The 27,567-nt window shown below is 52.3% G+C and overlaps 1 protein-coding gene across 1 annotated transcript; it reads left to right on the top strand.

The window, feature by feature from the left end:
- The first annotated feature begins 491 nt into the window (after positions 1–491).
- ZC3H12D (zinc finger CCCH-type containing 12D) lies at positions 492–26,275 on the top strand. The gene is made up of 7 exons (XM_053914310.1): positions 492–1,483; positions 1,772–1,931; positions 6,262–6,637; positions 15,624–15,763; positions 18,591–18,825; positions 21,789–21,895; positions 22,926–26,275. The coding sequence occupies exons 3-7, from the start codon at positions 6,333–6,335 to the stop codon at positions 23,726–23,728; spliced, it is 1,590 nt and encodes a 529-aa protein (XP_053770285.1). The 5' UTR covers positions 492–1,483; positions 1,772–1,931; positions 6,262–6,332; the 3' UTR covers positions 23,729–26,275.
- The last annotated feature ends 1,292 nt before the right edge of the window (positions 26,276–27,567 follow it).

Raw genomic sequence — 27,567 nt, 5'->3', positions numbered from 1 at the left:
CCTGGACTCTGTTTAGGACTTTCTCCGCATCTCAGTGGGTGGACTCTGGGAGCCGTGTGGGGTGGATTTCTCTGGAGCTGGCAGAGCGGGGGCAGGGATGGACTTGGGGGCCCAGGGCCGTGTGTTGAACTTGCTCATTCTGGGGCTGATGTCTGGGTTCACCGGGCCCTGTGGCCCTGAGCTGCCCTCGGTAGCCCCTCGGACCTGGGAGAAAGCGGGAGTCACTGCTCTTGGGAGTCTAGCCTCTCCCATTTATCAGCTGTGGGATCCGGGGTAACTCAGCAAACCCTCTCTTGTCCTCGGTTTTCTCACCGGCAGCAGGAGTAATGAGGTGGCTCTTTCTGCCTTGCAGGGATGTTAGGGTTTCCAAAGAGAACATGTGAGGAAGCACCTTGCAGTGGAGTGACTGGCCCTCCACAGATCTCACTCTCTCACTTCCTCCTCCTCCTGTGTCTCTTTTATTCGTTTCCCGGGGGGCTCTTGCCGTCAGCGTTTACAGACCTGTGGTCTGGGCTGGTCGACTGTGGAAGGAACAGATCCGGCCCGGACCCCACGGTTCCTCACTGGGAGGCTCCCCTGTCCTCCCTCTCGGTCTGTGCCTCCCTTCCGTGCTGTCGGGTTCGGTCACCTCGGACTCCGGCTTCAGGTTGAACGCGCCGCCACAGTGGCCCGGGCGGCAGTGGCGAGCGCTGGTGAGGGGACTTTGAAGATTTGCTACGTGTCACCCGTCACCGCTGCTGTGACTTCCAGGCAAGATTGGGGAAGAACACTAAAATGAACTTGCCCACACTTTCAGGTCGTAAAAATAGAAAGGAAAAAGAAGCCGCCGGCGGGGCTGCTGCTCAGACCCTGAAGGCCGGCAGGGCCGAAGGGGGGGGGGGGCTGGCGTACCCGGGCACCGGGGCAGGCTCCGGACCACAGCCCCAGGTTTCTCCCTCGTTTAGAAGACGTTCGAAAGGAAATGAAATTGATTTCAATGTCTCAAGGGGAGAAAAAGCCTCCGAAGTGGGTGGATTTTTTTCAGTTAATTCTCTTCAGCAAAGCAGCTCCGTTGGAACCTGCGCGCTCTGTGCCAAGCGCTGGCCTCACGTGGCCTCGTGCTCCCCACCCCGTCCCCTGTCCCCAGGTGAAACCACCAGTTTTTTAAAAAAATTTATTTTGAGAATGTTCAGGTTTCTGTCCTACCAGAATGCAAAGTTACAAAACCGACACGGACTCTCCTCGTGGCTATTTGGGACCAGAGAGGAGTCGCCTGCCCCGGCCATGCTCTGGATTTTCCACCTCTGCAACAGCGAGACGTTGCCTCCGTCCTGAACACAGCTCACGGCCGCACGTTGTTTTTGGCAGCTACTTACCGGGAGTCGCTGCCACCGACCAGCTACGGTCCCTTCACTCTGTTCCACTCGGAGCCTCGGCTTCTTCAGTCCCCAGGGATCACGGGAAGTTCAAGGCAGAGTCTCTACGCGAGAGCGGCGTGGAAACAGTGAGCAACCATGTGAAGTGAACTTTTATGTTCGTGCTGCCTGTTTCTGCCTTTCTGCTCTTTCCTTCTGTGTGACTTCAGTTCCTTCTTGCTTTCCTGTCTTCCTCCCAGTCTTCCTTTCTCTTGCCTTCTCATTCTTCCCTACGCAAATAAGTGCTCCCGCGCATGCGCTAGGGGCGGGGCGGGGCGGGGTGGGACTAGAGCTGTGGAGACTGGGAAGGCCAGCGGAGGGGAGGAGGGCCGGTGCTCCAGGTAGAGGGAAGAGCCGAGAGACCACGGGCCTTTCAGGGACGGTGAGCAACTCCTGATGTGAGGCTGGGCCGCCAGCCCAGGGAGCATCCTCTTCCTCCGTGGAGATTGGACCCCAGCTGGACTCCAGCCCAAGGGAACAGCATTCTGAGAAGGGACTGGTCACTAAGCAAGACAAGAAGGAGAGGCTGGACTGGAGGTATGTGACCAAGGAGATTGGAAAGTGAGCCTGGTCCAGTGGTGGCGGGCCTTGCTCTCTTGCTGCCGACCGTTGACCTTCACTCTGCAGAGGATGGAGGCACGTGGACGTTCTGGACAAGAGATAGACGTCTTTGATCAGTGCGCTAACTTGATTGGAGATGTGGGTGGGCGTTCGGTAAGGGGGCCCTCCGGGAGCCCTGGGGGAGAGGACGAGGCGCTGCTGGGACTGGGAAGGGCCACTTCCTCCTTTGGTGTCCAGGTCTGTGAGGGCCCTTCTGGTCTCTCCTTTCCCTCAAAGGAAGATAAGTCATTCCTCACCTGTGTTTTGGAAACATGTTTTTATATCAGAACTATTGTGTCTATCATCATAACTTACAGCTTATTGTTTACATTTTTTCTCTGTTTTCCCAAATAGGTTGAATAGGTAAATGAATTGGAACGAGACTGTATTATTTTGTTTTTATAGAACTGGGTTGCAACTCAGTGCTGGGTGCCTCCTGGGTGATCAGTATTTGTTACATGAATGAGTGAATGAATGAATGAGCGAACTAGGGTGGTGGTGCTGTGAGTGTGAAGGAGAGGATGGTTATGGAAAATGTCCAGGAAGTAGAATTAATGGCCAATTGGATGTAGAAGTGAGAGAACGGAAGAGTCAAAGGTGACTGAGATTTCTTCTCTGGGCCTCTGGGAGATGCCATTCAATGAGATTCTGAACCCAAGAAAAAAAATATATGAGGAAAAGATCATTTCAGCTTTTGACATTTATGAAAGAAAAATCTATTAAACTCCTCAGCCAGACTAGGCACTATGCCAGATATTGGTGATTCTGAGGCACATAAGTCAGAATGCAGAATCCACTGAGTCATAACAGGTGTGAGCAAAGTGGCCGGTGGAGTTGTGAGTAACTCATTCCGTCTGTGGAGTTAGCAGCAACCACTTTGAGTTGCATTTGGGCTGAATCTTGAAGTTTGCCAAACCAGAGCACATTCCAGGTGGAGAGGAAAGCATAAACAGAAGCACAGTGGTGAGAATGTTCTGGAATACTTGGGGAGCAGGGAGGGATTCAGCATGGCTCTAGAAAGAGCAGGTGGGCCAGTGGTGGGCAGTGAGGTGCACAGGGACCTGTGCTTCTTTGGGGCAGCTCAGCAGCCTGCTCAGGAACTGGTGCCTTTCCTGTCAACATGGGCTCAGAGGGTATTTCTAAGCAGTGGGCAACATGGTCAAACTTGTTCTAGAAATACAGTGCTGGCTACAAATGGGGGCGGCACCAGATGGGATTTCAGAAGGGAGCCCTTTGAAGGTGGCTGCTGGGCACTGTGCATGGGACGAAGAAGGTGAGACTGAGGCTTGGGTGGGACAGGTGGGCAGTAGGAGATGAGTACAACAGGGCTAGACTCAGGGAGGGAGGACACTGGGCCTCTGTCCTGGGCCCTGGGTGACATGTCTTTAGGCTACCCACATGGACCCATCTATGTGGAAATACCTCCTGGAAAACTCTGGAGTTAAGAAAAATCTTTTCAGTTTTCAATCAACCTTTCACTCTTAAAAACTATTAAGGACCCCAGAGAGTTTTTGTTTACGTGGGTTTGTCTATCTGTCTATCTAATCTATCTATCCATTATTAGAAACTAAACTAAGAAATTAAATACATTCATTTATTTAAAAATGATAAATGAATTACATTAATATAAATGGCATATTTTTATGAAAAATAACTATTTTCCAAAATAAAAAATTTATAAGAAGACTGGCACCAATGTACATTTTTGCAAATCTCTTCAGTATCTGGCCTAATAGAAGATAGCTAGAATCTCATATCTGCTTCTGCATCAAACTATTGGAGTATCACATGATATATAGTCTCTGGAATATTTCATGGTATACTCACGAGAGGAGAGCATTATTATGAAAACAGTTTTTAACATTGCAAATTCTCGGAAAGGGTCCTGGGTCCCCCCCCACCCCAGGTTTCCCTGGACCACACTTTGAGAACCACCCTGAAGTAGACTCAGCAAATGTCTGGTGAATTATAGTGTTCTGAGTCCCCATAACATTTCATTCAAATAACACGTGTGGCACTTATGTCACAGATTCATAACTGTGTGAGCCTGGTGCTTAGCAAGGGGCCTGAGCCGGAAGAGCAGTCGTGCGCTCATTTATGTAGGGGCTGGTGGAGGGCATGAGGGGGAAGAGAAGAGGCCCTGGGCAGGACCTCACCATTGAACAAGTGAGCAGAGGCCAAGGAAAGAGCTGGAAAGATTTAGGAAGAGACGCGGGACAAGTTGTACAACCTAAGGGAGAAGAGAGAGTTTCAAGCAGGAGCTTTTCCAAACATTTTTGATTTAAAATACAAGGTAGGGAGTGGTCCACAGTGTCAAAAGCAATGGAGGTTGTATAGGGCGAGGAATGGGAAGCTGCTGTTGGAGTTGGCAGGGAGGGCGTCACTTGTGACCGTGGAGGGCCATTTGGGGGTTCCAGCAGTCAGTGGGCCCAGGCAGAGAGGGGGGTGGCAAATGGGGGCAGCAGAGGCCTCTCTGTCCAGGAGGTTGGCTGAGAAATGCTCTTCACCTGCCAGTCCTTGTCCCTTTTGGTTCTGTTTGGGTGCTAGCTCTATAGGGGGAGGTTCAGCGTGAGGATGAGAAGCCGAGCTGGGAACCTAGAGGAGAGATGGGAATACTGCAGGGAGCTCCAGTGGGAGACTAGAAACTGAAGGTCAAGACCAAGATTAATGGGCACAACTGTTCCATGGAGCATGGTTTGTAACCAGGGAAAATGGCGGACAGTCTAAATTTTCATCATTTGACATGTGATTAAACTCCATCCATCCAACCATTCATCCATCCAACAAATGCATTGAAGTTCAGGTGTTCCAGGCCTCTGTTCTAAATGCTAGAGAAACAGGGACTGCAGATAAACAGGTGTGGAAAGAGTTCCAAAACTCATTTTTATTAAGTAAAGCAAGTTGCTCGACATTAATACAGTATGACACTGTTTGTGCAAAAACAATCCCCCTAAATAATATATGTGTGTATCTATTACATATGCAAGGAAATGCATAGAAAAAATGCTGGGAGGGCGCACACAAGCACTCGGAGGGAGGGGCGGGTGGGATTGGGGTATATATGGAGAGAGAGTATGTCTCTTTGTTCTTACACTTCTGCATTGTTTCAGGTTTTCACAGTAAATTTATTTTCATAATTATTTCTGAATTTTTAAAATGATTTTTGAAAGATGGAGCTCTTTGTGAGTAGGTAAGAAGGGAACCCAGTCTGTCCAGAGTGTTCCTATTGGTTTAATCATCTTCTTTTTGTAAACATCTGGCTGCAGGCCCCGCCTGCACAAGCCCTCCCCCCCATCCCCGGAAATATGTAGGCCAGGCAGTGATGCCTGGGGGGAAAGGATCACATTTGGGTTAGGATCTTTTATTCTAGTGGTTCGGTATGGTCTGAATTAATTGCTAGGGAGAGCTGAGCCAGTACACAGAGCTGAATTCGGGTGCATTTGCTGGGAATAGAATTTACTAGGGGGCATTTTTCCCTGTTTAAGCCAAGGAGCAATATTAGTTTACTAGGGCCATCATAACAAAACACCACAGACTTGGTTATCTTGGAGACATATATATGGTATTTTATATAATAATATATACTACTCTATAATAATATTTTATTATTATTATTGTATCACAGTTTTGGAGGCTAGAATCTGAGATCAACGCATGGGCAGGGTCGGTTTCTTCTGCGGCCTCTCTCCTTAGCTTGTAGACGGCTGCCTTCTCCTTGCGTCTGCACATGGTCCTCTCTCTGTACCCACCTGTGTCCGAATCTCCGCCTCTTACCAGGACACCAGTCATGTTGGGTCAGGGCCCACCTTAATGACCTCATTTTAACTTAATCACCTCTTTAAAGACGCCATCTCCAAGTACAGTCACGATCTCGGGCATTGGAGTTTAGGGCTTCAAAATATGAATTGGGGCGGACACAAGTCACCCCATAACAGAGCCTAAGAAACATTTCTTCAGCCTGTGTACAAGTGTCCCGAGCCCTGGGTGGCCTTCTCAGAGGCCCTTGGTGCCTCTGGCCATGATGCAGGGGTGGTGGGGGAGGCGCTGGGTGGGGTGAAGGCCTGGGAGAGAGCGGGCTAGTTAAAACAGTGTGATTGCATCTGTGCTGCCCAACCACACTGAGCAACTGAAAACCCCCAAGGGGACCAGGCGTCCTCAACACGATTTCCTGAAAGATAAGGCGTGGAGAGAGCACAGATCAATTGCCCTCAGTAACCTGACAGCCAGGCTGCCCAGAAAACACCTGATGGATGCTCTTTCTCTTTAGCTCATGCCGGTGGAGCTCTGCCAGGAGGAAGTGGGCGGCAGTACCCTTGCCGGGGGCCTGGCTGGCACAGCATGGAGCACTCAAGCAAGATGGAGTTTTTCCTGAAGCTCGGCTACAACCGGGAGGACGTGCTCAGGGTGCTGGACAAACTGGGCAAGGGCGCCCTGGTCAACGACGTGCTGCAGGAGCTGATCCAGACTGGCAGCCGCCCCAGGGCCCACCAGGGCAGCCCTGCGCCCCTGCTGGTTCCCCGGGGCTCCTGCGGGACCCTGGACTCCGTCCAGCGTGGGCTGGGGACTGACCCTGAGGAAGACTGTGGAGACCCAGCCAGTTCCTTGAGACCCATCGTAATTGATGGCAGCAACGTGGCAATGAGGTAGCTTTCTTCGAGCCGTAGTGGAGGGGTGGGAGAATTGTCCCTCTTTTCAGCGGTTTGGTCCAAACAACTTGGGGCTGGTGGGTGGGGCTTTGAATCCCTCTTCCACCTCTTAGTAGCTATGTGGCCTTAAGTCAGTCACTTAACCTGCCTGAGCCTCACTTTTTCCATCAGTGCTGTTGGTATGAAACCTCCCTAGAAGGGAGCTGCCAACATGCCTAGGGCAGTACCTGCCACACAGCAAGGGTTCAGCAAGTGGTAGCTGTTAACATACTAACCCCGAGAGAGGCCCTTTTGTGGGGAAGGCAGCAGATAGTTGGGGAGGAGCGGCTTCTTGTCTGGATACTGTCCCCGACCAGCTGTGTGATTCTGGGAAAGCCACGTTTCTTAAGTTTCCGGTGCTGAGACACAGGCCACTAGATAGGACTTCTGCTTCCCTCGAGGGTGTGAGAATCAGATGGGAAAATGTATTTGAACTTCGTTGGAAGCCCTCTGCTGGGGTTATGTGAGAGAGGGGGTGGTGGTGTGGTTTCCTAGCTAGGTTGGAGAGGTGAGCTCACGGCCTGAGGCTGCAGACATGGTGGTTAGTAGCTGTGTGTTTAGGTGATGAGAAGGTCGTGCCCCGCCTTGTCTTTCCTGGAGGCCAAGTTCAGCTGTGAGAGAATCTGTGCAGCCTCCCCCACACTCCCCGCTGGGCGAGGAGGAGGCATCGCCCAAACAAGTGCATTATTCTACTACTTGGCTTAGTGACAGCGGGGCAAAGGGCAGAGCCATAGGAAATTGGTCACTCACAGCTGCAAATAGATACGCTTCCCTTTTCAAAAGCTGAGCTGTGGGTGGGAATCGAGAAAAACTGTGTTATCGGCAGCACTGAATGCATCAAGAGGGCACCCTTTGGCTGACAGGCTGGGTGGTTTTCCCTGGGGACTTGGTTGCATTTAGCATTTGTCATGGCAGGACCCAAGTGTGGAATGGCTCACCCCAAGATGACTCAGCCTCAGGGGCTGCTCCCATGCGCCCTGCCTGGTGTGCATGGGGTCAGCTTCAGCCAGCCGGTGCTCCCTGGGCTTGGTTTGGTCAGAGTGGGTAATGAGCCCTTCCTTCTCCAGGGCTTAGAAGCTGGACCTCAGGGGTCTCTAGAACCTTCAACCACAGGCTTGCAGCCAGCCTCTGAGGTCCTGTTTTACTCAAGATCTCTGGGGGAGATAAGGGACTTTTAAGAATCCAGTAGGTTTTGGAGGTCCTAGATGGAAGGTCTAAGGGTTATGAGAGGGGCCCTGGCCGCTGTCTGATCTGGCACGGCTCCCTCTGGGCATCAATAGAAATGTAAGACGATATTGCTGAAATTGATGACCTTTCCAGGCCAGAGTTTTTATAAGCTCTGAGATTCCAGATCAAAGGAGTAGAATGGCTGTAGGATGAAAAGACTCCTTCAGGTGCTGCAGGAAAGTGTAGGCATTCTCTCTGGGGACCAGACGTTTTTTAGGAATTGCTATGCTAGGGTGGTGGTGGAGAGTTTTCTTTTGATGAAAGTCTCTGTTGCTGCTTGGAATTCAAATTGCAACCACATCCTCTATTTGCACATGAGCATGCTGTGTCCTGGTTGCATCTGCTTGGTCCCACAGCTCCCACGATTGTAATCGGTTTGATCCCTTCCAGTGCAGTCTGTGTGAGGTACAAATGAAAATCATCACTCAGGATATTATTAAAGATCTGACACACACCTGCTGCCTGCAAGTCTCCTCAACCAACCAGAACACATGCATTTGTAGTGTGTTCTCAGAAGTCCAGCATAGGTCTCCGTGGGCTGAAATCAAGAGCCATGTTCCCTCTGGAAGCTTCTTGCTTTTTCCAGCTTCTAGAGGCTGTCTGCAGTCCTTGGCTTGTGGCCCCTTTTATTGCCAAAGCCAGTGGTGTCCTGAAATGACACACAAATGTGTCATGTGTGTTCATGTATGTATTTCTCTGGGGGAAAAGATCCACAACTTTCAGTAGGTACTTAAAGGGTCTGTGATATCCCACATAAAAAGAACCACTGATGTAGCATGAGAAACTACAGATAACGTCACGCTTTATGGGAGGCACTAAGCCACGGGTCCTCCATTGGCACAGAGAATGTTAGAGTTTGGACACCTGACCTTCTTGGCTGAGTGAGGAAGAAGCTCGGGAAGGGACTAGATGGGCTTGGCCAAGGTCAACACTGGCTCGGTCAGATCCTGGCCTCCATCCCTGTGCTCCACCCATCCCACCTTGTGTAGAAGCTTCCATGGGCTGCTCTCCTCAGAGCTCCAGAATGTGCAGCCTGAGGCTGTTCCTAGTGGCTGAACCCAGTGAGCCTGGGGTTTCTTCTTGGCAGCTGGGTCACTGGCCAAGTGCCCTGTAGGAATGTACGTGTTCGGAGCACACAGATGGGCCTGCGTTATGAAACAGGTACTGTTGTCAAGTCATTTAAATAGAACCGTACCACCGAACTAAAACCCTTCCATCTCCTCCTTGTAACAGCAGAGGGAGTCCATTCAGCTCTGATACGCAGGACTGGTGGCTTCGTTGGTCATTTCATAAAGGAGGGGTCAGCTCCAGTGAGAATTCTAAGTTGCAGTGTCGGGAGTGCATAAACGGGCACCTGGAAGCCAGACCTTCTGCCTGCCCCATAGTTTTGATGAATCTCTTGTGTTTCACATACAGAGCCAGGTCAGAGGCGGGGGCAGAGCAGGGGGCTGAGAGTGTGAAGATCTGAGTTCTGACCCCAAGCCTGGGGCTGTCCCGTGAAGCTCCCTGTGACGACGGAAAGCTCTATACCTGCGCTGCTCATTAGGTGGCCACTTGCTGCTTGTGACTCCCTGGCACCTGCAGTGTGGCTGGTGTGACTGAATAGATGAATTTTCATTTTTTGAATTAATTTGAAATGAAGTGCAAATAACCTCATGTGGGGAGTGCCTATTGGGCAGCTCTAGCCTTTTGGCTGACCAGCCATGTGACTGTGGTGTGACTTGCCTTTTCTGAGCCCTGTTTATGTGCTTCTAAGGTCAGACTAAATACTAATAATCTTAAATGGTTTTTCATCTCTAACATTCTAGGAATTAAGGTGATTATTTTATGCATGGCTTGACAGAAATGAATGCATTTTTCTCCTTCGACGGAGGTTCAGAGAGAGTAAGTAACTGGGCCAAGGTCACAGAGCACTAAGTACAGGCTCTGGATTCCTTGCTTTTTCCTAAGTCCTGCATTTCCTGCAGCACCGTGTAGCTCTGGCTTTCTGCATGTCCAGCCCTGGTAAGGGTCTCAGGCATTTATCCTGGAGCCAGAGCCTGCCCGTGGTGACCCCTGGACTTGGACTTGCAAGCTGCCGACAGGATGTGCTAAGCCTCCCATCCCTCACCAGGGCCCAGGTGCCTTCTGCAGAACTGGTGCCCAGGACACCTCTCCTGCTGCTGCCCACCTTCCGGGGACCCTTGGGGCATCAGGGTGCATTGCATGGTGGCTCTGAGTGGCTAGCATCACAGAGACTGGCTTCCAAGTACAATCCCCACACCTTCAGGGGGTGTACATGTGTGTGTCTGCGTGAGACAGGGAGATTGAGCCGAATACCTGAGTCACTATATACCTGGACTTTAGGAAAATGTCCGGCAGGTTTTAAAAATAAGCTGGCTTTCATTGAAAGCACATTAAAAGCCACATCACGGTGACTGGGAAGGACACTGGTTCTCACGTGACAACTGTCACCAGCATTTCCGTGCCTGGAGCAGGCAGGCGCACTAGTGTTGCACATTCTGTAGGCAAATTTGGGAGAGGCATGATGTGAAGGACCAGTGTGGGGGAAATCCACCTGATAATTTCACATCCTCTTACTACCCCGGGCAAGGGTTTCATTTGAATGTGTCCTCATTTGGGGTAGAGGGTTTTTTTGGGGTTTGGGCTGCTGTTGTTTATGTTTCTAACCTCAGCAATCTGGCTTCTTTGGGAGGGAAGAATCTTCCGTGAGAGATGCAGGCCCACTGTGGGAGGTCTTGGTCAGGCGCCTCTCAGTGGGTTCCTGGTGGCAGGTGTGATCCTGGGCTGAGGGCCAGTTTCCTCTGACCAATGCTGGCCTTTGCCTCTGACCTAAATCTGCACCCAGTCCTCCGTTTGTAGGATGAGGGTGCTCACAGCATCCCTCACTGGCCCCGTCTTTTCCTTCCGACCTGGGCGGGGCGGGGGGGGGGGGCAGATCTCTCGGTGAGAAGGGCCATCACTCCAGGTGCAGAGTGCTTACAACTTGACCCCACATACGAAACAGACAGTGGGGTCCCTTCCATGTCATACCTCAAAGGGCCTGTTCCGTGAGCCGCTCACTTGTGCAGAGACATCTTGGGCAATAGTTGAGGATGCAGCGGTGTCCCAATTAGATCGTCTAGTTACTGTAAATGGTGACACCCTGATCGTGGCTGTCCTGCACACGACTGTCGTGTAGGCAAAATTTGTCTTAGGCATCAACCCACTTCCCCTTACGGCCCTCCCTTTATTCAAACCCTGCCACTCCTGTTTCCTTTTCCCAGGGCCTGGCTCTCAGCCTGTTGCCTGATAAACTGGTTCACAGTGACTAGTAATAAGCACTAAGCTAATTACTAAGCTAACTTAGGCTCCCAAGAAGCTGCTGCCTGGGTCACAGGGACAGAGACCAGGGAGGGGAAGGGATAAGTGGAATCCATGTGGGCAGGGGGACAAGCGTTTGCAGCCCCACGAATGAGGCTCTGAGGTCTGCTGCCAGATCAGCGAGCTGGGCACATTCTTTGCTTCGGTTTCCTCAAGGGTGAAATGGGGCGAAGGTCACTTCCTCAAGGGCTCGTTGTAATGACTGAATGAGGTTCCTGTGCAAAGTGGCCGGGTACACAGGGCTCTCTGCGAATATTAAGGATGCGCTCCAAGAAGCAGGGGCGAGTCTGGCTCCTTCGCCGCTCTCTGAGTGCCCTGCCCAGAGCCACGTGAAGTAGTTGTGCACAAACGGACTTGGAGTGCATGGGGGAAGCACAAATGGAGGCTGCCTTTGGAGTGGGTGTTTCTCTGTATGTGGGGAGTGGGCTTCCGGGGTGGCCGTGAGCTTTATTGCTTGACCGGGGCCTTTGCTAGCTCCTCTTAGGGACGGACCCCCATGTGGCGAGGAGCTGGCTCCTACTTAGGGCTTCAAGCTAGCAATTGCCCAGAGCTTTCTGTGGCCAGAAATAGGGTAGCCATAGTGGGATTTTGAGGTTGGTAAAAAAAAAGAAAATGTGGCAAGGATGGAATAGACCATCTTCCCATCTCAAAAGAGACCAGAGGCTTATGAGTGGGGTGTGTGGGAATTCAGTCCTGCAGAACGATGGACCTGAACGAAAACCTTCTATTCCACACAGACCAGCTTAGGGGGCCTGAGGGTCAGCTTGGACTCTCCTGTGCCTGTAATCAAAGCCGGAGGAGAGGACATGTCCTAGGGAGAGAGGGAAGAGAGGCCTGTGATGGGCTGTGGGCTTCCCCTGGTCTCAGTGTAGCTCATCTGCCCTTTGGAGACTCTTGGCTGAGGGATCGTAGAGTCTAGTGTCAGAGAGGCCATGGGGCCAGTGCGTGCTGCATGAGGCTGATGGGGGCGACTCTTCCCGAACTCTTGAACTCCTGAACCTCCGAACCCCTCCCATCTACATGCCCCCAGCCAGGGCCACTGCCGGCTGGGGTCCTGACCGGAGTCCCCAGAACCCACACCCGCTCACCTCTGCCCCCTCATAGGGTTGGGATCAGTTTCTCTCCCTGCCCCCCAACCACATGCTCATCAAAGGTATTGGGGAAGGAAAATGGGCTTTTCAATGGTGTGGTCACAGAATAGAGAACAATCAAGGAGCAGTTTTTAAAAGAAATTGTGGTAGTGACATGTGTACTTGAGAACCGACTGAGGATGGACTTCCCTGCAGCCAGAGATGCATGTGTTTCGGGGTGGGGGGTGCCATCAGTTGTTCACATTACTGCTTCAGGGTGCTCAGGGAATAGGTGCTATTTTCTAGGACAGATGTAATCTCTTCCCCACCTTTTAGGTGGTGGGGAGGGGAAAACTTTAAATTTGCCAGTTTGGGATGTCTCCGTGTCTCTGAATTCTGGGGGACTCCGGCTCTGTGTTTCCTCTCCCTCTCCCTGTCCTCTCTCAAATGGCATCTGGGGGCTTTGAGACCTGGTATTGGCTGGAAGAGGGGGTCTGGGGGCCTCCCTGGGCTCTGTAGCAGAGTGGCGGGGCTGGCCTGGCTTCCAGAATGGTCACTGGCCCCAGGTGGCTTTTAAGTCACACTGGCATAAAGGGCTGTCCCTCCCACGAGCCTCTTTACCCATCGCCAAGCCTCAGGCAACCCACCAGGTCTGGGGGCGTGCAAGGGAGCAGGCATGTTGCTTCCTGCTCACGGGTCAGCCATGTCCTCCAAGGCAGCCCACGACCCTGTGGGGTGCTGTGCCCACTGAGACCATGATTTCTGAGAGGCTTGCAGCATGCCCAGGCTGTGCTGAGGCACGAGCCTTCGGCCTCCTCTTCACACCCATCCTGATGTTCTGCCATCTCCCCTCCCCTCTTGGCCCAGTCACAGGGAGCAAGCCTGGGGGATGCAGGGTTGAGGACCCTGTGTGTGATCCTCCCTCCTCCTCCCTCCATCTCCTTTCTTTTTTCAACTTTGCTGGGAGGAAGGGGCTAGTTTCCCACTTCCTCTTTTTATTTTATTTTATTTTTTAACAACAGAGACAGCTCCACTGATGTTTTCTCCTTACTGTTTGCATAAGCCTCACAGCTCAGCCGCAATGGCTAAAGGACTGTTTTCTCTAAACTGGAAGACACAACAGATGTAGGCAGCCAGGCCTGGTTCCTGATTTCCTGAAGCTGAAGGAACTTAGAGTTCTGTGTCTCCATCGAGCCTGACTTCCAATACTGTTTGGTCATGTTCCCAAACACTCCCTTTTCCTCTTCACAAACCTGGACCTGCCCTAATCCCCTCTGAGGAAACAGCAGTAGAGGCCCGGACAAGAGAAAGCACAGAAAGGAAGACCTGAAGTGTTATCCTCCTCTGGCCACAGGCCATTTCTGCAGGCCAGGCCTCTTGGGAGCGTGTGAGGGTCCTGGTGACGCTTGGCTCTCCACATGCCTACCCTGCCTCTCCCATCTCACCTCCTATGACTGTCCACTTTGCTCATCCAGGGGCTCCGGTCACACTGTTCCCTTTTTGGTCCCCAAACATGCCAAGTCTTGCCTGCATCAGGGTCTTTCCAGGCTGTGCTGAGGCACGAGCTCTTCCCTTTACCTGGGCAGCTTTTCCTCCAGTTGCTCACAAGACCATCTTCTTCTCAGTCATTTATTTATTCAACATGTTTTTATTCAGTTCGTATCAAATGTCAGGCCCTGTGCTAGGCGCTGGGAACTCAATGGGGACCAGAGGAATGTGTGACTTAGAGAGGGCAAGATCTGATTCCTTCCCTGGCGAGTGTGACTGTCCACTGTAATGAGTGCCAGATAGGAAGGAGTCTGGTGCTAGGAGGACTCATAACAGGGAATCTGACAGGCTTTAGAGTTGGGGAGATGCCTTCCTGAGAAAGCAGGGATGAAGCTGAGGCCTGAGGGAGGAGAGGGATGGACTGACTGAGAGGAGGGGACAGGCTGGTGAGGCGACTCTGTGGGGGGAGTGGAGGAAGGTGCATGAGCAGGACAAGGTCCGGAGGAGGTGCAAGCAGCTGAGCTAGAGGCAGTGGGCACTGAGTGATTTCATCTTGAGGCCAGGCTGCGTCCCATCCACAGCTAAGCCCAATTGACTCTGCATTCTCATTCTCTCAAATTGATCCAGCAGAATACCACTGACCTCCACTGACTAAGTCCGAGGGTTGTTTTCAGGCCTCATCTGTCCTTTGCAGCAGCGTTCGGCTGCCTCCTTCCCATGACTTCTGCGATGCAGCACTCTTCTGGTTCACATCCTTTCTCTTTCTGCAAGATTGTCCTCCTCTACCTGTAACCAGCTGTTGAGTTCTAGAGTTCCTCCAGGGCCAGTTCTAGGCCTCCCACTCTATCTCCACGCAATTCTTTCCATGCGGCAGATTCAACTGCTGCTTGAACCCACTGTACCCACACTGTCTCCAACTCAATATTTGTCCATGACCAAACCTGGGATCTTTCCCTCTAAACCCTGTGCTCTTCCAGAATTCCCTGTCTCAGTGAAAAGCCTGCTGTCCAGTTACACAAGCCAGATGTCTGTATCCGATCACCACATTCTGGAGATTTTACCTTCTAAATATCTCTCAAGTCACCTACTCCCTTATGCACCAACACACATTCGGCCCAATCACCATCTGTTTTTGCCTTGATGAATACAACAGCTTCTTAACTGGTACCCCATGCCCACTCTTGCTCCCTTCCAACTTACTGTCTTCTGTGCTGCCAGATTGAACTTTCTGAAACATACATCGGATCACATCATATCATATCACATGTACCCCCAATCTTAAAGCCCTTCTATGACTTCTCATTCCTCTTAGGAGCAAGCAAAGTCTTCAATAAGGCTCACAAGGCTCTGCCTGGTCTTGAGCCTCCTCTCACAACCCTCTCTCCTTCCTGCCATCATCGATGTCTTTGGTGGACTTTATGGGGCACATTGACCTCCTTGTTTGGACTTGGGAAGACCGATAACACGGTTACAACACTCTCTTAGTGTCAGAGTATTCTGCAGATGGCTACTCACGTCCATTTTATGTTGATCCTTAGCTTCAGTTAATAAAAGAATTGGGTCAGTTAGTCCTTGGAATGCTCTCGCCCTGGAGCATGAGACCCTCTACAAACTAGCAGAAGTTACGTGGTTCCAGTTAAGAGATGTATTTTGTGCAAAGAGTGAACTATTTTTAAAAATGTAGCTTTGTCTGATTCCCATTGATGATGAGACTATGATTCAGGATATTCCTGGGGGAAATCACTCTCTAGAAACCCTTTCTGTGTCTCTACAGATTCTTTGTTTTCCCATTATAGCCATGGAAATAAAGAAGCCTTCTCTTGCCGGGGCATCCAGCTGGCTGTGGACTGGTTCAGGGAAAGAGGACACGCCTACATCAAAGTTTTTGTGCCGTCCTGGAGGAGAGAGCCGCCAAGAGCTGATACCCCTATTAGAGGTATGCGGGGGCAGACGCGTGCTCACGAGGTACTAGTCACCTTTCCCCAGCAGCGCTCCCGACAGTTACGTACAGTCTGCTTCCCACATGGCGATTCGTTTGCTGATGTCTGTCCTCCTCACTGGACTAGGAGCTCCCCGAAGGCGCGGACTGTGTGTGTTCCCCTAGTATAACACCCGGCGTTGAGTAGGTGCTCGATGTGTAGTTGTTGAATAGTCGAATGAGCAAATTACTTTATTTTTAGTGTGAATGGTTAAGTTCCAAAAATAATGTTTTACAACTGTTAACACTGCAGAAAGATTGGATCTGTATCTACCCCCCCATAGAATATAAGATCTGAGAGAGACATTCGTTTGGCCTGCTAATACCGCATTTATTTATTGAGTCCATAGTCTAGTCTCTTCATTAAAACAAAGGGGAGATGGAGATCCAGGGAATTCTTTATTTTGAATTCTATTTTCAGAGAGGAATATTTAAAACTATATAACAAGAAGTCAGACGCTATGCCCTTAGCCTTGTTTCAGCCAAGTCAGTGAGGGTAGGGCTAACCTCCTGGGGATTCAGGAGATTTCTTTGACTTTTTCTTCCAGCCTTTTTACCAAAAGTTTCTGTTTTTAATACCATAAATGGTTACCAATTGCTTCTACTTCTCTTTTGGATTCTCTATTTTTTAGATAAAATTCTATTTTTGTCTTATGGATGCAGTATCTTTTTCACTATTTCTATAGACTTTCACAAATTATCTTAAGTTCCACAAGTTATATTTATTTTTTCTCTGGTCAGTTCTCTTTGTTCACTCTACTTCTAGATTTTTTTTTTTTTTTTTGTGCTCTCTTGTCTTCCTCTCAAAAAGTCTGGTGATCTTTTGGTTGCCAGTTTTTACTTGTGAATAAAAAATCAGATTGGTTAACTAACTATTTATATATGTAAATATATATGCAGTTGCCATGGGCTTTCTCTCTCAGAATGTGGACCTTTCCCTGACAGCAGCGCTGACTGCTGCGGGTACAGGGCGGGCAGGCAGCTGAGCACCCGCAGCCACCACACGTTCCGGTGCCACGATGGTGACGGTTTTGCTCTAGGACAGCGATTTTCAACCAGTGTGCCACAAGAATCTTTAAAACGTGCCATACCTGACACCCACTAGTCATGCAGTGTGCCACGGCACATGCCTGATTTAAAAATTCTTGCAGCCCACTGGTTGAAAATTGCTGCTCTAGGTGGTCAAAGGCCACCTGGGAACCTCCTCTTGCCAGTTAGAGCTCCGCTTCCCTTTTCCTCAGGCATAGGGAAAGGGGGGGTGCAGCTGCCCCATGGGTAGCCCTTCAGTTAGCCCCACCCTGGCTTTGCTGACTCCCTTCCCACTGCGAGGTGGAGCCCTGGGGCTTTTTGGAGATAACGGCTCCAGTTTCTCTTCAGCCTCTGCGCAAATTCTGGTCTGTGGCTCCCTCTGCACTGCAGGGTCAATATGATCCTCTCTGCTTTCCGTCTTCCAACAATGTGTCCAAATCCTGGGTTTACCACTGCCCCCAAGCCCATAAAATATTAAAAAAATATTTTATGTGTTTATTTTTAGAGGGAAGGGAAAAGAGGGAGAAAGAGAGGGAGAGAAACATCAATCGGTTGCCTTTTGCACGACTGAATCCACAACCCAGGCATTTGCCCTGACTGGGAGTTGAACCGGTGACTTTTTGCTTTGTGGAATGAGACCCAACCGATTGAGCCACGCCAGTCAGAGCTCCCAATCCCATTTTTAATGTGATTAAGTGTCGTCTCCCCCTTTGTACTTCTTCACTGCCGGTTCAGTGGGATGATGAGAGGCAGGGCACGCGTGCTCGTGTCCAGTTCTCCACCATGACCTGGTCACCGCAGCCTATTCTGTATGGTCTGAGCAGCTGGCAGCAGCTGTGCAATATTTAAATCTAGTGTGGGTGAAGAGTGGGGAAATCATTTTGGGGTAGGGAAGGAATTTTTAAACAAGCCACAGCAAGTGCAAATGTGTGGGAGAAAGATTCATAAATTTGACTACATTAAAATAAAAGCTTCTGTTCATTAGTGTTACCACAAGAACAGTAAAATGAAAAGGCGAGCCTCAAACTGGAAATGCTAGACATCTCATATTCCTGATGAAGGATGACTGTCTGGAATGTTAGAGAATGTTAGAGAATGTCTCCAAATTAATAAGACAAAGACAAGACCAATAGACAGATGAGCAAAATGCATGATAGGTCTTTCAGAGAAAATATAAATTGGCCAATAAACATGAAAAGATGCTCAATCTCATTAGTAACTACAGAAATGCAAAATAAAACTACAAGAAGAGGCCACTTTACACCCACCAAGTTGGCTAAAATTAAAAACCCTGAGAATGCCTGGTGTTGACAACTGGTCTTGATGCTGTGTTGGGCTGTTGGGTATAACCCGATGTAACCACTTTGGAAAACAGCCTGGGATTATCTTGTAAAGTGCCTTTCCCCATCACTCCCAGAGTGACATCCTAGCAAAACCCTTGTATTTCTATACCCAGAGACTTATGCGCAAAGCTGACAGCAGTGACCGTGTCACTGTGGCCAAACCTCACCGACACCGTGTTAAATGACTGAGGCAGAGAGAAGCCAAGAGCCCTCTTGACCAGCAGCAGCTGGCTTTTCTGCTCAAGACCTCCCCACTCTTCTGCTTGCTGAGTTATAGGGTGGGGGAGGCGGGAGTTGGCTCCGAGGGGATCCCCGGGTTCCCAAATGTGCTCTGTGATCTTATGATGACCCGTAGGGGTGGGGAGTCCTCTGAGAAAGCCGCTACATGTTGTCCCCTGCCCTGTGGCCCCCAGAACAGCATGTGCTGGAGGAGCTGGAGAGGCAGGAGGTGCTCGTGTACACGCCATCTCGCAAGGTGAACGGCAAGCGCGTGGTCTGCTACGATGACCGCTACATCGTGAAGCTGGCCTATGAGTGGGATGGCGTCATTGTCTCCAATGACAACTACCGTGACCTGCAAAGTGAGAACCCCGAGTGGAAATGGTTCATCGAGCAGAGGCTGCTCATGTTCTCCTTCGTCAACGACCGGTAGGTGGTGGCCAAGGGGCCTGGCACGGCTGGGGTGGGGGTGACGGGAAGAAAGCTGCTTCACCTAGCCGAGGCCCCATGGGGCTGGCAGTCACAGGCACACCATGCTGGGAGCAAAGGATGCCCAGCCCTGGGGACAACTGGTCTGAGGTTGCCCTCTCCGATCCCCCAGGCTGCACAATCTCTGTGTCTCTGGATCTCCTCTCTTTTGGAACCAGCTCTCTCCCGCAGGGCTGTGTTGCCCTGGCTGTCCGTGACCTTTCTGTCCCCATGTCCACATCCATTTGGCCCGGCATAGAGATGCCCAGCAGGTGGGCCAAGCATGGGCTTGGGGCACCATAAACTTTGTTTTTATCTTTAAAGAATCTAATACTTCAAGTAAGAGCACTGGAACAGACATTAGGGGGGAAATCTGAATTTTGTTGTACTTTTCCCCACTGTTTTTGTGTTCCTTTTATTTTTCTTTTAAAGTTTTGAATTTATAGTGCAGTAGGCAGCATCTTCTTCGGGGCTGTCAGGATCGTGGAACTCACTCTGTTCCAGTACCTCTTGGTTGAAATTTTCAAGAGAACCTGCTTGGTGCATCTAACTCCTGGGTTGGTTCCCCTGGGTCGGGTCCATCCTGCACTAACCAGCTACTCAAGAATCTCAAGGCACAAACACATTAGCAGATGCTGGGTGAGGGCCCCTTGACCGAGCTAAGCTGGGGAGGAAGGAAGCAGTGGCTGGTCCACTGTAAATGTGCTCAGGCACGTGGAGGGCACGGGCTAGGGGCCTGCAAGGGCGGTGTGGGTCTGAGACTAGTACAGGGTGGGACGAGATGGGGAGGGCACGGCAAGTTGGGACTTCACTCCCACCTTATTTCTGTTCCAGGCCATGAGGGCTCGGTCCTCATTCTGGGCTCTCCCACTGGCTTTTGGGAATGTGGTTTGAGACAAGCTCCCCGACTCTGTGAAGGCAGGCACTGTATCTCATGTGCCATGGCCTGTGTGTACTTGGCACATCATGGGCACTCAGTAACTACTTGTAGATGAGGGAGTGGCTGCAGTCTGGGGCAAGGAGAACGGGGAGAGAGGAGGCGACATGTCAGCTGGGTTCGGCCACTTGCACATGGCAGACCAGCCCCCAACCCGGAAGCCCGAGAGGCAACCTGGCATGGTGGAAAGAGCTGGGTATTTGGGAGGCAGGAGGTGAGGCTTCAGACTGAAGGTCTGCCGTTTACTGGCTCTGTGTCATGGGGAAATCACTCAACCTCACTGAGCTGAATATTCTTTATACTGCATTAACTCTACTCAGAGTAATCATATGTCTGAGATGGTCGTGGGGTTAGAGAGAATTGTACCCAGTTATTCTCAGACTAGGCCAGGACACAGGCCTCCAGGGAATGCTGTGGCCCCCACTACCCCGTGGCCCTCAGCTGTAGAGGTGGAGGACCCCCCTGAGCCCCAGGCAGATGTTCATGGCAGCTACCCTGTGGTAGATCCCATGGTCATTTCCACATACACAAGGCTGGTGGCTCCCTCTCCCCGGCTCAGGCCTGGAGGAATCTTGCAAGTCTGGTAACTGTGGGTTTCAGAAAACCCTCACTGAGGTCTGAGAGATCATGGCTGCCTCTGGCCTGCTGACAGCCTGGGGCCCAGGCCAAGTTTTTTTTGACGCACAGGCCTCTGCTGAGGGTCTGCCAGGAGGTCGCCTGGCTGCCAGAGGCAGAGCCCGCCCGCCTGCCTGCGGGCGAGGATGCCCACCCCAGTGCCCTGGGCACGTCCATAGGGCCCTCTTAACCCGGCTGGCAGCTGCGAGGCCGGGAGAGAGCAGGAGGTGAAGTCTTTGGGAACTTTTAATAACCACAGTGGGCGGCTCCCCAGATTCTTGGTCAGGGGCCCAACTTTGAGAAGCCAGTTGTGTAGCTGGGATCTGAGCTGCGGAGGCTGCCCGGGGTCGCCCAGCTCTGGGCCAGCCTGGTGGACAGGGTCTGCAGGGTGGGACCCTAGGGGGACACAAACTTGTAAACATAGGCCCTCCATTTAGAATCCACAACCCCTCCAGCAGAGCCTGTTTGTGACCTGGGAGTGTCCCCTGGGAACAAAAGTATTCATATAAAAAGTGGACGGCACCAAGCCAGGGGAGTTTTCCTCGAGAAGTGGAATGTTGTTTTCGCCTTTGAGCTGTGAGCCCCTTGAAGGTGCACTCCCTTCCTTGTTAGACTTAATGCCAGGGTGGAGGGAAGGGGCAGGCGGGGTCAGGGTGGGTCAGAGCTCATGGCCCAGGTCAGGTGGCCCGGGAGCTGAGGCCTAACCCACCCAGAGCCCCGGCTTTGCAAAGGAGGCTCGGGCCTGCCTGGAGGCTGGGATCCGCAGCTCTGCTGACTCGCGGAGGGTGTTCCCACCTCTCTGTAAATAGTGATCCCCACCCTGTGCATGTCCAGAGCTGTGGGGTGACACTGCAGAAGTGGGCTGTTGGTAGCCCCTCGGAGGTGTCCAACTTTCTCTGTTGAGGACAAGGGGAAGCAGCTCAGAGTCACTTTCAGACGATGACCCAGGGGACCTAGAGCAATTATGCCTCCATTTGAGAAGATAAAAATTACATAGGCATTGTTGACATGCAGATTCCGGCACAACTCGAGACTCTGAGTAGGTGGGTCTGGTAGGAGGCCAGGGACCCACATTTGAAAAGGACTTGCTAGGTGATCCTGGTCCTGCCGGCTGGAACCTCACAGGGAGAAAGTCTTGGAGGAGGCCCAGGGGCTGCTGTCCTGAGATCTGTGTGCGCTGGGCCTGCGTTCGGTGAGAGGAAGGGCCATGCTGCTGCAGCGCCGTGACCCCTGGGTGCGGGAAGAGCCCTGGCAGGAAGCCTGCCTGAGGCCGTGCCTCGTGCTGCCGTTCCCTTGCTGGGTGCTTGCCACACAGGTGGAATTGTTGAGTCCCCGTTGGTCTTGCAGTGGCCCCCCTGTGCTTGTTTTCCAGGTTCATGCCTCCTGACGACCCCCTGGGCCGCCGGGGACCCACCCTGAGCAACTTCCTGAGCCGGAAGCCAAAGCCCCCAGAGCCGTCCTGGCAGCACTGCCCTTACGGTGGGTGACACCCTGTGTCTCAGGGGCCCTGTTCAGGGCCTGTGTCCCAGTGGCAGTTTCCTGGCAGGGTTATTGTAAGGATGGACTGACGTCCGTGATGCCTGTCGTATGGAAGTATTTTTGGGGGGTGGGATACAGGGGTCGTGCACAGGGCAAAGCCTGTCTGGGAAGCAGGGAGGCTTTGTGCTCCCCCAGGCTCCCCTTTCTCCATCCCTTCACCCTGGTGCATTGTGTCCCATCCAGCTCCCCCCCTCCTGTCCCCCCCCACCCCCCGCCTTAGGGACGTAGGTCAGGGCCTTCTGTTAAGAGTTAAGGCTTTTGTCCAGAGCCCTCTGAGGAGCCAGCCTTCTCAGCAGCTCTCACGAACTTGCTTTGGCAAGTTATCTAATGTCCCCAGGCCTTGGCTTCTGTGCCCATAGAAGTTCAAAAAGCCGTAGAGTCACTTCATGTTAGAATTAAGGTGACATACATTTAGGTCTGCGCATCCTGCTCCCTTTTCACTCTCAAAGGTGCCGAAGTTGTGATGATAATTGCTTGATCACCTGTTAGGACTGTCTGTAGGGAGAGGGCAATGGTTAGCACAGGGATGTGGATAAACAGGGAAACTGAGGCAGCACTGGAGACACAATCCTATGCCATAAGTGCCCACTGCCCCCTTCCTCCCCCACCCCAAGCTTAGCCTTATCCACAGGTTCCCGGGGAGCGTGGAGGCGGTGGTCATTGGATCCAGACGTTTGGTCTCGTCCCTGGCCACAGGGAACTCCCCAGATTAACACTCTCCCGCCTGACACCAAGTCACTGTGCCCAGTGCCCCATACCGCAAGAGGCGGGCGCTGCACCCTGGTGCATCCTGCTTGCGCCCAGCGCACTTCCCTCACCCCATCCTGCAGAATCCTGATAACTCTGAATCCTGGAAGCTTTACCCGCACCATCTCGGAGGAGAAAGGCCGCGGGGCCCACCGTACTGGGTGCACAGCCTCTCCCGCCTGGGGTCTCACCCAGAGCCCTCTCTCTGCCCTGTCCCTTCCAGGCAAAAAATGCACCTACGGCATCAAGTGCAAGTTCTACCACCCCGAGAGGTCACACCACGCGCAGCTGGCGGTGGCTGACGAGCTTCGCGCCCAAACTCGGACCTGGCGGGGTGCGGGCGCCAATGAGGAGCGGCCAAGGGGCCGGCCGGAGCACCGGGGTGTCCCCGCCGCCTCCTGGCATGGCCCTCGGGAGCCGGGCACACACAGCCTACCCCCAGCCAGGCAACCCGCTGATGTGGCGGCCCTCGAGGACGGCCTCTCGCGGGTCGCCTTGAACGGTGACCCGGGAATCCCTGGGGCTCACTCAACGGGCCACTGCTGCGGCCTTGTGCCCAGGTTGCGCTGTTCCGACTGGGTGGCCCCTAGGGCTTCGCTGTCCCTGCCAGCCCTGCCCGGCCTCCCGAATCCCCAGAGCCCATCAGGCCCATTGGTCCAGGCGCAGACTGGGGACCGGTCCGGGGACTGCCCTGGGGACCTGCAGAGTGACCTGCTATCCCAGCGAAGGGGTCCTACCGACCCATGGGCCCTCCCACGTGGGGCCACCGGATTCCCGGGACGCTCAGCCGGGGCGCAGTTGGGCTGGGGTGAAGGCGCCTTGTGGGGGCCCTTGGGGTCCGCAACAGGGGCCAAGGCCAGTGAGCTGGACTCGCGCGCGCGTGCACGCACAGCGCTCTGCAGCATCTTCCCGCCCCATCAAGTGGACAGTGTCATGGCCCTGTTCCCCGCTGTCTCTGACGTCACCAGGCTCATTGCCCTCATCCAGAGATGCCAACAGTGTGGTGCCCCCGTGGGAAACCCCTGAAGAATGAATCCAAGCCACCGTCAGTGATGTCCCAACTTGCCCGGTGGTTGCCCGCTTAACACGTGGGTCGTCTCACCTGCGTGGGAGGCCTTTGCTTTAAGGATGGTCAGGGAAGCCAGCTTCTTCACCGTCACCCGTGTTCACGGTGGCACTTGGTGATTCACTGACGACATAGGGCTGCTGCTGGAGTTCTGTGACCTGCAGAGGAAACTTGGCTACTTTGGTGGAGGGAGTGATTTCTCCTGCCTGCCAGAAGACTGCAAGTCCCACCAGGCTCCCAGGGCTCTCTGGACCACTCCATGGCCGTTTCTGTCCAGCTGCAGTTGGGATCCACAGATGGGTCACAAGATCAGTGTAGTGGGTCACACCAGAAATGGAGTGGAACAGGAAGTCTCGCAGCATACACCACATAATCAGGCTAAGTACATATGAAACGTGTTATTACATGTGTGCGCGCCTGTGTACCCATGTGAATGTAATGTGGGTCATGGGCAAAAGTTTGAGAAATCCTGATAAGCGGTCTTGAACTTCATCGCATCAAATCATGTTTGAAACAGGTAGTCAGTTGGCCAGTGGAGGCTTTGGCGTCTGCAGGTTTTTGTACCACCTGTTTCTCTTACATCACGAGGGCAGCACAGGGCTCCAGCCTCGACGTGTGGGCTCCGCTTGTCGCTCTGGTGTGTCCGTGCTGGTCTGTGGAGGTGTGGCAGGGGCACATCATCCTGAGGTCCTGCCTGCACGGCCTTCACCCCCTTGGCACAGCATGCACAGACAGACACGCTGTTTGACTCAGGGATACGTGGTCCAGCGCAGGCCTCTACTGGCGGGGGCTCCTGAACCGCACCTCACAACCCAGACCCTTGTGCTCAGAAAACTCCAGGGTGGTTAGAGGCGAGCTGGGATGAGTCTTAGTCATGGAGGCTTACTGCTACCTCTCACTGTTACTGGTTTTTCCAGCCAGCTACTGCTTTGAGTTTTGGGGAGAAGTGATTCACCCATGTGCAATGGACATGAAATTACTGTTGCACTTGATGTTGCCAGAGCACAAACCTTGTGTCCTTGGGCATCTCTGAGTGGCGTCCACCCATTCGTTCTGGGTTACGAGTCCAGCTGTGCAGATCTCGGCTGGTTTGTTCATGAAGGAACTTGGTGGCTGGGCTATGGCAGAGACTGTAAGGCACCTCCCAATGGAAAACCAGCTCCAACTCCTGCAAGTTTCCTGCAGACTGGTGAGGGCAGGGGAAGCTCTTCTTGTGCGTTACTGGGCTGTACTGTTGGTGCTGTCCAGGGCGCACCCCAGGAGAATCCACTCCCAGCCCTCTAATTCATGGTCATTGCTGCCATCGGAGATACAGTGACGACATGTCTGTCTGTGAGCCCGTTCACCTTTTTAAACTGGATTCTTAGCATGGCTTCAGACAGAGCTCTTCCTTGCCTTATTTCCCCCCCCGCCCCCCAAAATTGTACCTTGTTATTTGGGGATCTCAGTCCTGAAGAGGGGCCACTCTCTAGATAAATTGGATTTCCCTCTTTTTCTTTCTTTCTTTTGGCAATAGCTTTTATTTTATTTTATTATTTTTGGTATTTCTTTTTAATATTTTTTCTTTTGACATGACAAGCTTTATTTTAGAGCTGCGTTTGTCTCCTGGGTCTGTCTCCTGATGTGGACTCATTGCATTGCTGATTTACAGGTGGAAATGTTTAAACTCCTTCCTTGCAGGACAAGTTTGAGTTTTAGTAAGCTGTAAAGCTGTTTTATTTGGTTCGCTTTAAGACAAGCACAAAACAAGTGAAGAAATAGCAGATTTCAATGTAATCCCCTTTGGAATTTTTTCCAAAGTCTTGGTATGTCTTTGTGACACAAAACGTGGATGGGCCCTGGCTGGTGTGGCTCAGTGGACTGAGCGCCGGCCTGTGAACCAAAGGGTCACCAGTTCCATTCCCAGTCAGGGCACATGCCTGGGTTGCGGGCCATGTCCCCAGTAGGGGGCACAGGGGAGGCAACCAATGATGTTTCTCCCCCTCTCTTTCTCCCTCCCTTCCCCTCTGTCTAAAAATAAATAAAATCTTTTTAAAAAACCCAACATGGATGGGATGGGTAAATGAAATGTTCTAAGTCACATAGCTGTTACTGTGCCCCAGAAATAAATCACTTTTACCCGCACCTGGACTCTTCGCCGTCAAACTGCATACCAGTTCCTCCCAGGTCGCCTTTTCCCCAAGGCTGGTTTTTGTGTTCAGTATTGTGGGTGTGAAGACTGAAGTTATTTTATGGCTGCTTTATTCAGTGTTATTCCACCCCTGGGGCTGGGGAGGAGGCCGAAACCCGCCTTTTCTAGGAGAAGCAATGAGGTCCAAGGCAAGGACATGCCTTTGCTGGCTGTTCTGCAGGCTGTTTCCAAGGACACAGGCTGCTCAGCTGTTTGCTAGGTTTCTAAGGTCTTCATCACAGAACACCGCCACCTTGGCCTCCTCAACGCTGCTCCTCTTGTGTGAGCCTGCAGCGGGTCCCTGACTGCTCAGGTCTAAGGAGCCAGGCCCACCACGTTTACACTGGTGCCTCGGCCCTGGGGAAGGCAGTTCCAGGCAGAACTGCAGAAGGTTGGGGGTTGAGGGGTAGAAGCCAGAGAAGCCACTTGTGTGGGCATCGTTCCAGATAAAATGAATCCCAGTTCCCAGGATTTTACGGAGCGCTCAGAGAGGGAGCCGTGAGCTGACTGCCAGCTGGCTGCCTGTGTGACTGTCTGTCTCCCTGCCTCTGGGAGAAATGTCCCCTGCGGGGAAGAAGAGTTGTTCTTAACCAGATGTTAAGGGATGGGGCATGGGGGAGGGGGCTCTGGGAAAAGGAGCAATTAATTGGAATCACAAATGCCACAATGAGGGAATGCATGGAGCAGGAACCCATGATGCGTGGGCCCCATGAAAAATTAGAACGGAAAGCCCCTTGTTCACAAGTGATCGAGAATTTGAAGACGATGACAGCAGGGCCTGCAACCAGCTGTGAGGTCCTTCTAAGTGCAGGGCGCTGTGTGACTGCACAAGTCACAGCCCATTGGAGCCGCCCTGTGGGCAGTTACCTACCGGACAAGTAAGAGCCTCCGTAAGGCGTGTGTGTTCATAACAAAGCACTGAGTGAAAGGGGTCCGAGCCCCAGATGAGCCGCATGCACTTTATAGCCGATGCTGGTCCCCCGGGCCTCACCCTCAGGGACTGCCCACTGCATCTCCTGAGGACTGAGTGGGCCTCCTGGTTTTTCCTGCCTGCCTCTGATGCAAGAAGCTAAAAAGGGGAAGTCAAGGGGCTTGGGCAAACCACACACTGAGCCGGCCGCTTCCGAATGGCTACAAGATGTCAGTAGGGGTAGATCTAACTAGGCAGCCAGTACACTGGTTTGTATTAGGCAAGGCGCTTAGGTTACAAACCAGATGGCAGGAGGCCAGGGATGAGGAGTGGAGGCCGCTGTGGGGCTGGCTGCAATTAGGGGCTTGAACTCTGTCAGGGTTCTCTCTTCTGTTTTCTTCTGCGTGTGGGATTATTCTCTTTCAAAGGTTGTCAGGCCTAGGCACAGGTCCTTCTAGTCAAAGCAGCTTCAGAAAAATCCTAGGGAGAATTCTGATTGGCTGGCTTGGGTCATGTGTCCACCCCTGGACCAATCACGGTGAGGTACTACCCTTGGTCCAGCCAGGTCTCCTGCCCAGGCCTCTGGCCAGTATGAAGCTAGCATACGCTGTGACTGTCAGCTCCCCCCTGACCCGCAGAATTGGTGGGGGTTCAGGGCTTGATGAGGATGGTGAGCAGTTCCTTCAAAGAAGTGGGGACAGTGTCTAGGCAGACAAAAC

This window comes from Desmodus rotundus, chromosome 11 (genome assembly GCF_022682495.2).
Source record: "Desmodus rotundus isolate HL8 chromosome 11, HLdesRot8A.1, whole genome shotgun sequence".
Lineage (NCBI taxonomy): Eukaryota > Metazoa > Chordata > Mammalia > Chiroptera > Phyllostomidae > Desmodus > Desmodus rotundus.
This window is presented reverse-complemented; position numbering and strand designations above follow the sequence as displayed.

What these genes read in the sequence shown, in the direction of transcription:
- ZC3H12D (XM_053914310.1), top strand. Translation starts at nt 6,333, where the DNA reads ATGGAGCACTCAAGCAAGATGGAGTTTTTCCTGAAGCTCGGCTACAAC. An exon ending in GGCAGCAACGTGGCAATGAG is followed by an intron (nt 6,638 to 15,623) that starts GTAGCTTTCTTC and finishes TTCCCATTATAG; the next exon opens with CCATGGAAATAAAGAAGCCT. An exon ending in AGCTGATACCCCTATTAGAG is followed by an intron (nt 15,764 to 18,590) that starts GTATGCGGGGGC and finishes TGTGGCCCCCAG; the next exon opens with AACAGCATGTGCTGGAGGAG.